General features: G+C 53.7%; 1 protein-coding gene across 1 annotated transcript in view; it reads left to right on the plus strand.

Annotated features, from left to right (window-relative positions):
* ARHGEF26 (Rho guanine nucleotide exchange factor 26) overlaps positions 1-12719 on the plus strand; it is a 112417-nt gene that overhangs the window by 4223 nt on the left and 95475 nt on the right. Inside the window, exon 3 of the mRNA XM_014849593.3 lies at positions 1753-1898. Within this exon, the coding sequence (XP_014705079.3) occupies positions 1753-1898 (146 nt within the window). The remainder of the gene's footprint in view (positions 1-1752; positions 1899-12719) is intronic.

The raw sequence follows: 12719 nt of genomic DNA on the forward strand, positions 1-12719 counted from the left end.
GCTCCCCACAGACTCCTGGAGTCGTGGTTGTGGGTGGGGAACCTCGACAGCCAATGGGGGAGGAGGTGGGGTCAGCCTGCTGCAGTGGCCGGCAAATGTTTCAAGCCATATCCGTGGCTGTCCCCACTGGAGCCAGCTCTGCATGGTCCCCTCTCCTACTTTCACTTGTGGCACCTGGGGGCCGAGGGCCCAGCCTTACCTCCTCCCCCTCTGTGACCCCGTATCCAGTCCATCCGTGGTCCTGTCTCAGTCACGCAGCCCAGCTCTCCGTGACCGCTCTTGGACACCCTGTGGCATACTGTGAGTTCCTGAGTAGGCGATGTTTGCTCCTCCAGGCTGGTCAGATCTTCCCTTGGGTGGCTCTCGTTGGGGTCAGGATGAAACGCAGTCTTTATGGTGTGGAGGAGACTTGGTCCTTTTGTCCTTGGGGGGGCTGTCCGGCACACCTCCCTGAACCCACTGTATACTCTTCGCCCACGGGCACCCGGGCTCTAGCAGCCGACCCTCTTGTTCTCCTGGGGGACTGCTTCCTCCTCCTCAGGGCTTTTCCCTGTGGCTCTGTAGCCTCACAGCTTTCAGATCTCTGGTCTTCCTCGTTAACACCTCTCTGACCCCTAGACCAGATCACACCCTGTGGACAGTCTGTCCTCAGAGCACCTCTCTCTGAGTCACTCTGTAGGTATGTACTTGTGCAAGATCGTTGTGTCCTCAACTCTGCAATGACTTGCCATCCCACTTGGAGTAAAAACCAAAGTCCCTTCAGTGGCACTGAGGCCAGGCCTGCCTGGTCTGCTCTCTGCTCACTCCCAGCCCCATCTCCTGTGCGGTCCCCCTCCCTCACCCTGTTCTAGCCACACAGGCCCCCTCGCCTCTCCTTGTACATAGAGACATCCCAAGCAGACTCCTGCCCCAGGGCCTTTGTACTTGCTGTTCCCCTGGTGGGATGCTCTCTCCCCAGCTGTGCAGGTGCCTTGCTCTCTCACCTCTTTTAGGTCTTTGTTTAAATGTCACCTCAGTGAGGCCTTCCTGAACCATCCTATTTAGGATCTACATGCACTGGTAGCTCTCGCCCTGTTTCTCTCCATGACACTTGCCAGCACCTGACACGCTCTAGAAGTTACTCGTTTATCTGTCGTCCTTCTGTCCTCACTGTGGTGTCAGCTGCGTGAAGACCCAGATTTTTCTTTTTTGTCCACTGTTGTACCCCAGGCCTAGCAGTTGGTGGCATCTGGTAGACATTTTCTAAATATCCGTTGAATGAATAAGGGAATGAGTGACTTTGGCTGTTTTTCTCACTGGACTTTTAGCTCGTGAGGGCGCAAAAAGTGTCTTTTGTTCCCCGTTGTGCTCCCAGCCCTTGGCACGTTGTAGATGTACAGTAGGCGTGTGTTAAAAGATGGATGAGTGTGTTAAATAGATGGGCCTTCAAGGGGCGGTGCGGACTGAATTCAGTTTAACCTGAAACACAGTGATTTTGTGGGCATGACCGTCCGCCACGGGTGGGGACAGACCCGGAAACTGCTTCGGTTGGCACTTCACGTCCAGCCCCTCCCCTCCCCAGCAGAGGAATTTGGGACAGAGCTGTGTGAGTGAGGAAGTGACTTTTTGGTAATTCCTCTTCAGTGACAAAACCCATTTGTCTCTGTTGTTTATTAAACCGGAGGCCAAACGTGGTGCAAGTGCAGAGGTTTGTGTGGAAAAGCAGCATCGCGATGGGGGCGGTTACTGACTGTGGGTTTGTTCTCCCTGCAGAAAACGCGGTCCTGTATCAGAACTACAAAGAAAAGGCGCTTGACATTGACTCTGATGAAGAGTCGGAGCCCAGAGGGCAGAAGTCGGATGAGAGGATTGTGGTTCACCCCAAGCCGCTGAGGGCCACGTGGAGCCAGCTCTCCACGGTGAGTGCTTGCCGCCTTCTCTGCCCGCGGGGCTGCAAACCACACTGTGGAGATGACGCCCGGACGTGGCTTTAGTTTTCCTACCAATGATCCCGGAACCCTGAGGAGAAAAACTGTTCTTTTTAGACGGTGAAATCGTTCTTGGGACTCTGTGGGCACTGGCGAGAGGGCGGGCTTCGATGCTTCTCCTCAGGAAAACTAGGTTCTGATGGAGCGAGGTGCCTTGAACCTGAGGGACCGTGGACTCTGGAAACTCTTTCAACTCCGTGTCTTCTCTTGCTTTCTTTTTCTCACGTAGTGTGTGTGTAGTGGTGACATTAATGTGCCCTGAACTTTATCATAATTATGTCTCTCCCTCCACATACGTGTGTGTGTGTGTGTGTGTGTGTCAGTGTACAATAGGGAGCTCATCTTGGTTCTTCCTGGAAAATTTTATTTTAGACACATTTGTATTTTTTGAAGTTCATATGTATTGATAAATGGTGTCCTGTCCCGTCTCCCGCTGTGCATCTTTCATGGGCAGGTGTCTGACGCTTATGTTTGTGTTGGTGGGTAATTTTCTCCCCTCTGCCTCACATGTCTTTTGTGTTTAGCTGTAATTTCTCTTCCTCCGCTGGTGCCCAGTGTCCCTGACAGGAGCTTGGGCACAGCATCTGTGGGCATCTGGTGGATTCATCACCAGGTGGAAAGGAACCCCCATGGCTGGCTTGGGTGGTGGGAGCCTTGTGTCAGAAAAAGCCAGCCTGCCTCTGTGAGTCCTTCACCAGCCAGGGAGTGGAAGCCATTCCCAGATGAGCCGAAATGAGCTTGTTCAGCGCCAGGAATCCCCTATGTTTAGGGAGCCCACCAGCATAAGGAGAGGAGCTGTGTATGTTGGCACTCACACCAGGACCGTGGGGTGTGATGGGCTGACTTCTGGTCTAGGCTCTTCCTCCCCCCCCGCCCTGTATTGGGATTCAGAATTCTAGAAACCAAAGCTTTTCTCTCTGTCCCCTCCCACCCTCTAATTTGGTTGTGAGGAGAATCTGTTCATTTCCAGTGCCTCCAGGGTGTGGTACCCTTAAGATTAAGTCAGATTGAAATGCCTACAAGGTCAGGGCCAGTGGTGTGAAGCGGTGCCACTGGTGAGTGTGGAGACGGGATTTGGGGGACCGTGGTGAACGGGCCTGATGTCATTGAGCTGCGACTGCTTCGCTCAGACGGGCCCGGTGTGGCCAGATCTGAGATTTAGAAAAGAGAATGCAGAAATCCAGACTTGTATGTGTGTTATCCTAATTCAAGTTTTAAAAAAATGTTGTGTGAGCCCCACAAAATATCTGCGGGTCCGACTTGGCCCCTGTGCTAACAGGTTGCGACTTCTGTGATATTTTTATGGCTTTTGCGCATGGCAGGTGGTAACGCCTGTCCTCAGAAGTGGCATGTTGGTGGCCTTATACCCAAACCTAATGGTCTCATGATACGAGTACACCAAAGCGAGTGCTGGAACAGCTGGTGACGAGACCCACGGAGGCCAGGGCGGCCCGGGGAGGCTGCCCTTGGGTGATGGCATGGACCGTGTGGTGGAGCATCCTCGAGAGGAGAGCTGTGGGTTGCCAAGTGTGTGGCGGCAGCTGCAGGTGTCAGCGTGGGCCTGCATCCTGCCGTTGTTCCCCGAACGCCAAGCAGAAGTGTGCCTCTGTGTCCTTAGGCCCTGCCCCGTCCAGCTCCAGTGCTGAGTGAGCTGCTGTGCTGAGGCTCCTGGCACAGGGCTTCCGCTTAGACTGATGAACGCAAGTGCGATTCAGAGAGGGCTGCTCTCCCCAGTACAGCTGCAGATACCGGCGCGCATCTTATTTGCCAAAGGGTCGGTGCACCGACAGGCCCTCTGTGAACCAGCTTGGACTCAGACGGCTACCTGGTGCACAGGTGCAGCCGTACAGCGGGCTCCCCTCTGGCGCATGTTGTCTTGGAGCTGCGCGCTCCCAGGAGGCTGGTGTGTCCACTGTGCTGCCCGGCGGTGCCTCTTCATCAGGGCCGCGAGTGTGGACTCCGCCACTTTGCGTTGTTCAGGCACCAGCCTGCGTCTTCTCTGGTTTTTTGTCTCCTTTTCACACGTAAAACATTATACTTTAATTTTTTATTTTGAAGCACTTCAAACATACATAAAAATTGAAAAATAAGTATGTGTAGCAGACTTCCAGGAACCCGCCACCTGGACTGAGCAAATGCTTCCATTGTAGCACGTTCCCTTTCGGCCTCTGTGTTTTGGGCGGCCTGGAAGCCTCTGTCCTCTGCAGCCCTCTTGCACTTCCTGCCTCCGCAGAGGCCGCTGCTGGCCTGCAGCTCTCTGCTCCCCTCCCCAAGTGGGTTTTCTGTCCACCAGAAAGGGCAGGCAGCTCTGACTTTGGGGAAGGTGGATACTTCAAGGGTGAAGAGCAGTTTTCGCTTTTCAGAAGCCCAGGAGTCAGCGTGTCCGGTTTGCAGTTAGGACCCTAGAGAAGGCCTTGTGGCCTGTGAACAGTCAGGACCTTTTCCGTGAGATCAGCACCCCGTCTCTCTGTCTGACCGCCTGCACTGGCCCCCCTTGTAGGGGGCTGCAGTGTGTCGGGCAGGTCTCAGGAAACGTGTGCTTTCATTTTTTTGTGTCATCTACCCATGCTTCACTTAGTGGCGTGGCCCCCGCTAATTGCGCACAAGTCACTGTAACACAGGACCCTTCTTCGAGGAAGCCCTGGATCCCAGGAGGAGTCAGCTTGTGTGTTCTGGCAGAGGCTCAGGTCTTCATTTGGCATCTGCCTCGACGGTCCATGCAGGAGGGGCGTGAGCACATGTGTGCGTTAGCGGCTGTTGGTTGTCTTATTTCATAAAAATCTCTCATCTTTGTTGCAAACACCTGGTGGCCTCCTGGGGCGATGGGACTTTCCTTCCTGGCTGACTGTGGGCACTTGCAGCGCTCAGAGACTGAAGGGCTGCCGTTCGCAGTGTGTGGCTGTTCCCTGGGGCTTCAGACCCGCAGCCCCTGGTGTCCTTCGTCTGAGTTCACTGTGTGGCTCCTCTGGTTTCCTTGACGACACTCCGGGACGGGCCTTCTCTTCTCACTGCTGAGGACAGGCCCGCAGAGGGGCATGCTTGTCCAGGAATGAGGGAGAAGAATGAGGACTGGGCCTAGGGGCCTGTGACTGGGGCTCCTTAGGGTCAGGACAGGCCAGCAGCCCCGAGTCTCTGGGAGGCCCAGTGAGTTAGGGCAGGCATTAGTGGTGGTGGCCTCTGTGTGGAGGTGGCGTGTCCTCTTGTTGGGCACACAGTCGGGCTCCTGATGTCATAGGGTGGTGAAAGGCGTGCTCTTCCCTCACTCGGTTGTCAGATAAGTAGATCAACTCCTAACTGGAGATGCAGGTCGTCTTTGTTCTGGGGCATGTAGCTGTGCTGCTCTTCAGGCCGCGGTTGCGGCCCCCAGGTTGTGGATGGCTGTAAGTGGACGGGAGTGGAGGTTGTGAACTTGGAGAGTCATCTTTGACCTCTAGAGACAGGTACAGCGCCCGAGACCCGCCCAGAACAGCAGAGTGAGGGCTGAGCCAACAGTCTCTGGATGTCTGGGAGAGCCTGTGGGTTTGAAGAGGAGGATTGACGGGGTTTTCAGTCTGGTGGACCTGAGTGCCGGTGTGCCCTGTGCCAGGTGTGCAGCTGGCTGCACCTGCAGGCCCGGTGAGCCCAGGGGTTCCCTGAGGCCCGTCCTTTGGCGGGTCCCGGCAGTGCTGACAGGGCTCCGGGCCTGAAGGACGGGTCTCGGTGGGAGCTGCTGCCCCCATCGTGACCCCCGTCCGGCCGTGTGAGCTGCACGTGACTGCTGTGAGAGCAGGGTTTACTTTGAGCTCTGCGGCAGCACTCAGCTGCCCTCGCAGCTGGGCCCCGGCCCATGTGTCTGCTCTGGGATGTGTTTCTGTCATTTCTGTCACCTTGACAGGCCAGGTTCCTGGGAGGATCAGGTGCCGGCATCTGGCACAGAGTGCCGGCTGTTCCTGGCTGCCTCCCCACGCGCGCTCACTCATGGCTTGGTCGGTGGTCTTCCTTCTGAGCGTGTTTCCTCAGTTCGCCCCGGGTTTTCAGGCTCCTTCTCAGGAGCTGGCTTTAGTTTCCCTGTGTTCCTGCAGCCGTGCTCCGGGGTCTGGAGTCGGGGCCTCGGGCCTGGAGGCCGGGCGGCTTCAAGGCACAGCGGCGGCCCCTGGACGACTTTCTGGAGCTTCCAAATGAAAAGGACGATCTGAAAAATGGCCGTCTTATTGTAAATATAATTTCACTCCGTTGAAAATATAACAGACACTTTGGAGTCTTGGCAGTTCCATCTGAGGGGACTTATTCTTTTAGAATTTACAGGGTGTTTATGTGAGACATAGTATTTTCTGCTAAAAATTAGAGCTCAGCAGGTGTAATAAACCTGAATATCGTTCTGTTTGCAGGAATGCTTAATGCATTTGGTGGTCATAGAAATTTCCTTCTTTTCCCTTGGGTTTTCACACTTGTCTGAATTTTCAGTTGTCTTTCAGTCACTTGCTGCTTAAAATAATCTCTTCAGTCATATAATTTTCCGTTTACGTTTTGCGATACAGCAGTCTCATGAAATTATTTCTTACCTTAGATGGTGGTTAATGCCTTTTACCATATCTGTCTTTTGTATTTAAAAAATAGAAACAGCATTCTCATTTTTCATGTCGGGCTCACTTTTGGTTCTCGTGGTGTAAACAGTGAGTCAGGGCTTCAGACACAGTGTCCACCCTCTGAAGCTGGACAGCAGGTCTCCTGGATGCTGTGTCTTTGTAAACAGACGTGGAGGTGTGTGTGCTGGACCTGAGACCCCAGGCAGGGCCCCTCTGACACGTTCTCCATGTAAAAAGGACTTAAACATTCCGTATAAGCCTGAAGTCTCTTTCTCGTGTCTGCAGTCCCAGCTTCTCTCCCCTTCTCTGTGGCGAGGCTGCTCTCAATTTGGTAATGCTCTTCTCAAAATCCACGTGTATGTGTTTAAGGAAAAAGTAAAGATTACGTGTGGTTGTGTGAATAATATACTGCACAGATCTTACAGATGGTTTTTTCTGAACGACATGTCCTATGAATCGTTTCCTGTCCACATGACAACCCTCAGTGTTCTTTCCAGCCGCTGCCTTGTTCTGTAGGGTGGGCATGCGTCTTGCTGTCCTTCTTTTGGGGGCTTTTGAGGATGTGATAGATGTTTGAGCCATGGACTCTCTGTTCCCCTTAGAAAAATGTGCACACAGTCTACACGTCAATATTTGTGTATAGTTTTTGCTTTTTCATTTCGGTTTGAGGGTATTTTATTTCTTGACTCTATCTCCTAATGCTAGGAGCACCTTCCTGTAGCTCTCCATGTGTTGTGCAGTTTCCGTGTTGTTCGTATCACCTTTGGAAGTTTTTCTTTCTCTGATTTATAACAGTGTTGGAACTTAAACTCTATGACCCCTTCTGAAGACTGTGTCTAGATTGGGGGGAAGAGACTGCCCTCCTCAGAGCTGAGTAATTAAGGGCAGTGAGTGGCAGATGTGCTGACATTTGTGTTGTCTCCTGAGAGGACAATGGGATGTGAGAATGTGGGGGTGTGTGAACGTGCCCCCGGGGGGCAGGGAGCAGACAGACAGGTGCTCCAAGAACGTGGGAGGAGGTGAGCGCAGGGATGGTTAATTTTGGTTGGCAGAACTACAAAAGGAGGCATTTCAACCAGAAACCTAGACCTGGGAGCCAGACAAAGAGGGTCTTATTCATTCATGGAGCAGAAACCTGAGAGAGGGTGAAGAGTGATTCCTTCATTCGTCTAGTCTTGATGGAGGGTCTGCCCCACACCAGGCCTGCGCTGGACACCGGCTGTCAGGTCCGCACAGACGCGCTGCGTGGCGGCACAGACGTCCAATAATCCCATACATAAATGGCGGAATTACAGCTCTGTTAATTCCCTGAAGGACATGTTTGTGTGGCTCCAAGGTCCTAGGTGGGGGCACCTGCCTGGGCAAGGAGCTGTCAGTGGAGGGAAGGTGGCAAAGGAAGGGACAAGAGCTGCCATCGCTGGAGTATCCAGTGAGGCGTCGACAAAGCAGGTGGTGGGGCCAGGGCAGGATGGAGGCGTCCCAGGCAGAGGAAATGTCACATCCATGACCTTTGGGGCGATGGTGGGTAAGAGCAGTGAAAGTACGGTCGGTGCTTCTGGCGCTGTCTCCAGGTGGTGGGGTCCCTGGGTTCCTCCTCCTGTCTGCACTCAGCTGGTGATCTCGTCCAGTCTTGTGGCTTTGAACACAGACTATGCTCTGATGGCTTTCGAGTGTCTGTCTCCAGGCTGGGCCTTCCCCAGGGCTTCAGACAACGGCATGCAGCTTCTTTTCCGAGATCCCATCGGAGTCTCAGCATTTACCTAACAGCCTGCTTCCCATCACCCCCTCCCGCCCGGACCGCCCCCGCCATGGCACCCTTCCACCTTGGCAGAGTATCCCTCCATCTTTCCGGGGCAGGAGGGGGGAAGCCTGGGAGCCTTCTGCACTCTTCCCTTCCTCCAGCCACCTCGCCTGGTTTGCCGTGGAGTCCGTTGCCTTTGCTTCAGGACGGGCTCATCTGCTGCCGCCCTGTCTGGTACGGAGGTGGCTCATCCGTGCGCTCCCAGTCTGGCTCCCTGCGCAGACACATCCCTTTGGTCTTCTTCATATAGCCGCTGTGTAATCAGATTCTTGACTTGTGATCCTCTTAAAATATACCAAGATGCTGTCTCTTTTTTTCTGGACCCTCAGTGATATCTCACCTCACTCAGAGTGAAGGCCAAGCCTGACAGTGGCCAGTGAGGCTGTGTGGTTTGGCCCGTGGTTTCCTCTCTGGGCTCATCTCCTGCTGTCCCGTCTTGCTCATTGCTCAGTCAGACTGATGTTCCTGAAATGCAAGGTGAGGTCTGCCTCAGAGCCTTTGCAGGTGCTGTTGCCACAGCTTGAAGAGCTCTTCTTCCAGTGGGCCTCATGGCTTTCTCCTGACCACCCCCTTGACACTTCTCATCCTGTCCGTGACGCTTACCTTCTAATATGCTGTGTGATTTCCTCTTTTTGTTAATTGTCCATCTCCCACTGGACTAAAAGCTTCCTGAAGGCAGGGCTTTTGTCTGTCTTGTTTCCTGCTCTGTCACAGCACAGGACATGGTGCCCGACTCACAGCAGGCTGGCAGCAAACCCCTGATGAGTTTATGAACAAAGGAGGAGATGCAGACACCTCATCCCGCAAGTGAAGGAAGAGAAAGTTACTCAGCAGTCAGAACGGCCAGGAAGTTTCCTATGTAGGGGCCATTTGGAGGCTGTCTTTAATTTTTATTTTAAAAGAAAAGTTCTTGATGGCTCTCTGGCTGCATCCTGCATTGGATAAATGTCTTTGGTACGTTGGGGAACTTGGCGTCTTCGTGGGCTAGAACTGTGCTCGCCCGCGGTGGCTCTTTGTGTAGTGAAATCAAGTTGAATCACAGCCTCCCTCTCCCCTGGGCGTTTCTTTGGGGAGGCGGGTGGGATGCATCCAGGAAGAGGAGCAGCTGCTAGACGCAGTGTGGCTGGAGAAGAGGAGAGCAGGCTGCTCCTTGAGGGGTGCGGAGCAGCTGTGGCGGATGCTCTGCTGAGCTTGGGCTGTGGGACCATCTGTCAGATGCTGGTGTCTGCCTCTTGGGCTAACGGTGTCCCGCGTGCCGCCTCCCCCCTTAGTCCTGTGCTGGGACTGTTTCTCAGGGCCACACCCATAATGCGGTTTGTCTCTGCGAGGACTGGAGGCGCCATCACCATCAAAATTACTGTTGAGTCTTGAAATATGGGCCTGTGCTTAACACTCTGTTTCTCAGACTGTGTCAATTTGCCCAGAGTACCTGCAGCCTGTTGGTTTTCTGCGTGATGAGCCTGTCCTCCAGTGTCCTGAGATTCTTGTGGCCTTCAGTGTCTGCACTCGGTTATTTGTGGAGGGGTGGACCGCCTCTGCAGAGGGAGGGACTGTTGCTGGTGAGAGGAGGTGCAGCTCGCCTTCCCCGTGGGCGAGGCGGTCAGCCCTGCTGCCGTCCAGCTGCAGTAACACAGTCCTGCCGCAGTCCCCATCTGGGGTGGCAGGAGCCTGCTGCTGGTGGCGACGTGCAGGGACTGTGGTGGGTGTCTGCTCAGCGGAGCCGTGGGAGCCCCGTGTCCACCTGGGGCCAAGTCTCTGTGCGCAGGCTGTGTGGTGGCTGACCGCAGCAGAGCTGGAGCCCTGGGCCGGCCGTGGGATCGTTGAGATGTTGATTTGCTTACACGCAGCTCCGTTATTGACCAGACGTTTGCAGAGGACTCGCGGTGCACCAGGTCATTCACTGCGGGCTCTGGGGTCCTGGTGACAGTGCCACGAGGGCCAGTGCTAGTTCTCTGCTTTGTATCCAGGTGCCTGAGACTCTGTGATGTTCACTGTGGTCACTCTCCTGCTGTTTCCTTAGGGCCCTGAGGTGACCTGGGACAGAGCCTTGTGTTCCCCCGAAAAATGGGTGCATGTGCCTCGGGATCTGGGAGAACAGGGACCGTGTTTCCCTCTGGTGCTTGGCCAGTAGCGAGACTCAGCGACTGTCCACCTGCTGGCTCTCATCCTCTCATGAATTAGCTTATTTTCCCTTTTCTCGGCGTCCGTCTTTTCTCCTGAGAGCCCCTGGGCACTCAGAGTTTCTGAGTCCGAGTAACTGTGACCTGAGGTTCCCTGGCATGGCCCTGCCCCGCCCATGTTGTCCCTCCAGCTTCCGTGTGTAACCACCCCGTTGAGTTTCCTGAGAGAGAGTCGTGTGGGATCTTACTGGCTCAGCCACTCCCCCCGCCCACACTTAATAGGTCAATTAAACATTCACTGTTATTTGGCCAGGTGCTAACCAGCTCGTTCCCGTCAGCTCGGCCTCCACGAGGCATCGGGTGTGGAACGTGGCTGCCCTGGGCTGCTGCCTTCATAGGAGCTGTGAGTATAACATGCTTCTTGTCAGGGCTGCGAGAGTGTCAGGGGACACGACTGGCATATCTTGTGTACATTTACACTCGCGGAGCTGATGTTGCAGCCATGGTCTCCGTCCGTGGCTTGACATAACGAGAAATGTGTTTCACCTCAAAACCCAGTATGTGTGTTTGCATGCGTGTGTGTGTGTGTCAAACAGAAGTTTTACAAAGCAGAAGTGACCTTAATACTTGCGGTGCACTGTCGTATTTTTGTCACGTTTAAATAGATGATGATCAGAAATTCATGGACTGTGTGTTGCCCGTCATGGGGAGGTTTTAACTTGTGGTTTGAAGAGCACTGGTGTCTGACTCCAGAGTCCATTGTGCTCCTCTGCGTTGTGGTGGCGAGGAGCAAAGCCAGCCCCCACCCCGTGCCTGCCTGAGGGAGCTGAGAGGCTGGTCTCAAGGACTGAGAGGCGAATGTCTGAAAGGTATTTCTGAAAGGCTGCAGGACAAGGGCCAAAATGAGTGACACAGGGAGAAGCCCTGGCGAGCAGGAGAGGTCAGGGAAGCCCTCTCAGAGGGAGTGACTGGAGCTGCTGGGCTGCTGCACAGAGGGAGGGAGGGGTGCGCTGGAGGAGGCGGGATGCAGAGGCGAAGGAGAGCTGTTTGGGATCTGTGCGAACTCCCTCACAGTACGACCTCCCTGTCAGGGGAACCTCTGCTGCTCTGGACGGCACACACACGGCAGAGTCAGTTCACCTCCTTACCCTTGTGCCTGGAATTGGTCTTGCTCAGGTTGGCTTTTTATTGTAGATCCAAGAAACTAACCTGAGTGTCAGGGTTGTTGTAAGCAGCCTGCTGTTTCAGAGTGATCCTTCCTCTCCATCTGCCACTTGGCAGAAATAACACACAGACTTGAAAAGGCCGCTGGGATGTTGGCACCACCTTTACAAACTCTTCTGCAGGAGGAGCCCCTGACCTCTCTGCCGGCGGCCCCTCCTAACTCAGGCCTGCATTCTGTGCCATGGCGGCCACCTCTGTTCCAGCTCCACCAGCCCGCCTTGCTTGCGCTTGCACACCTGCCCGCCATCGCTCATTCCAGGTCTGCCTCCTGGCCCTGATGTCGGGACTGGACTGAAATTCTCTTTCTTGCTGCCTCCTTGACCTCAGCTACTTTATGTCTTCTGTCTGTCTGCTTGGGGTCACCTCCCACTTCCCTGGCTTTGCTTGTGGACAGCCACAAAGGGGCACAGGTGATGTTGGCATCCTTGGACAGTTCTATTTGTCTGCCCTACTTGTTTGATTTCTTTTTTGAGAGAGGACTCTGAAACATATTTTAGTTTTTATTAAAAGTGTTGCTTTGCAGCTGGCCTGGTGGCGTAGTAGTTAGGTTTGCATGCTCTATTTTGGTGGCCCAGGGTTCACCAGTTCGGACCTATGCACGGCCATGCTGTGGTGGCATCCCACATACAAAACAGAGGAAGATTGGCACAGATGTTAGCTCAGCGACAATCCTCCTCACCAAAAAAAAGAAAAAAAAGATGATGCTTTGATTCCAAAGCCAAGACATGTTTATTATAGAAAAATCAAAAAGTACCAATAGAAAAAAAGAAAAGAAAAATTAGTTGAAATCCCTGCCTCCTCCAAATCATTGTTGACATTTTGATGTGTAACTTTCCAGATCTTTTTTTTTAATGTGTACATAGACTTTTTCTTTTCCTTTAAGGAAAAACTCGCTAGTAGAATAATATTGTCCTGTTACCCATATTTTCCCACCAGTGTTGTGAATATCTTTTCGTGTCATTGAACCTGCTGTTTCGTAGCCTGTTTGCTCATGTTATGAGTGGCTTTCCACTCAGGAAACCTTCCGCACAGCCTCATGAAG

Source organism: Equus asinus, chromosome 21 (genome assembly GCF_041296235.1).
Source record: "Equus asinus isolate D_3611 breed Donkey chromosome 21, EquAss-T2T_v2, whole genome shotgun sequence".
NCBI lineage: Eukaryota > Metazoa > Chordata > Mammalia > Perissodactyla > Equidae > Equus > Equus asinus.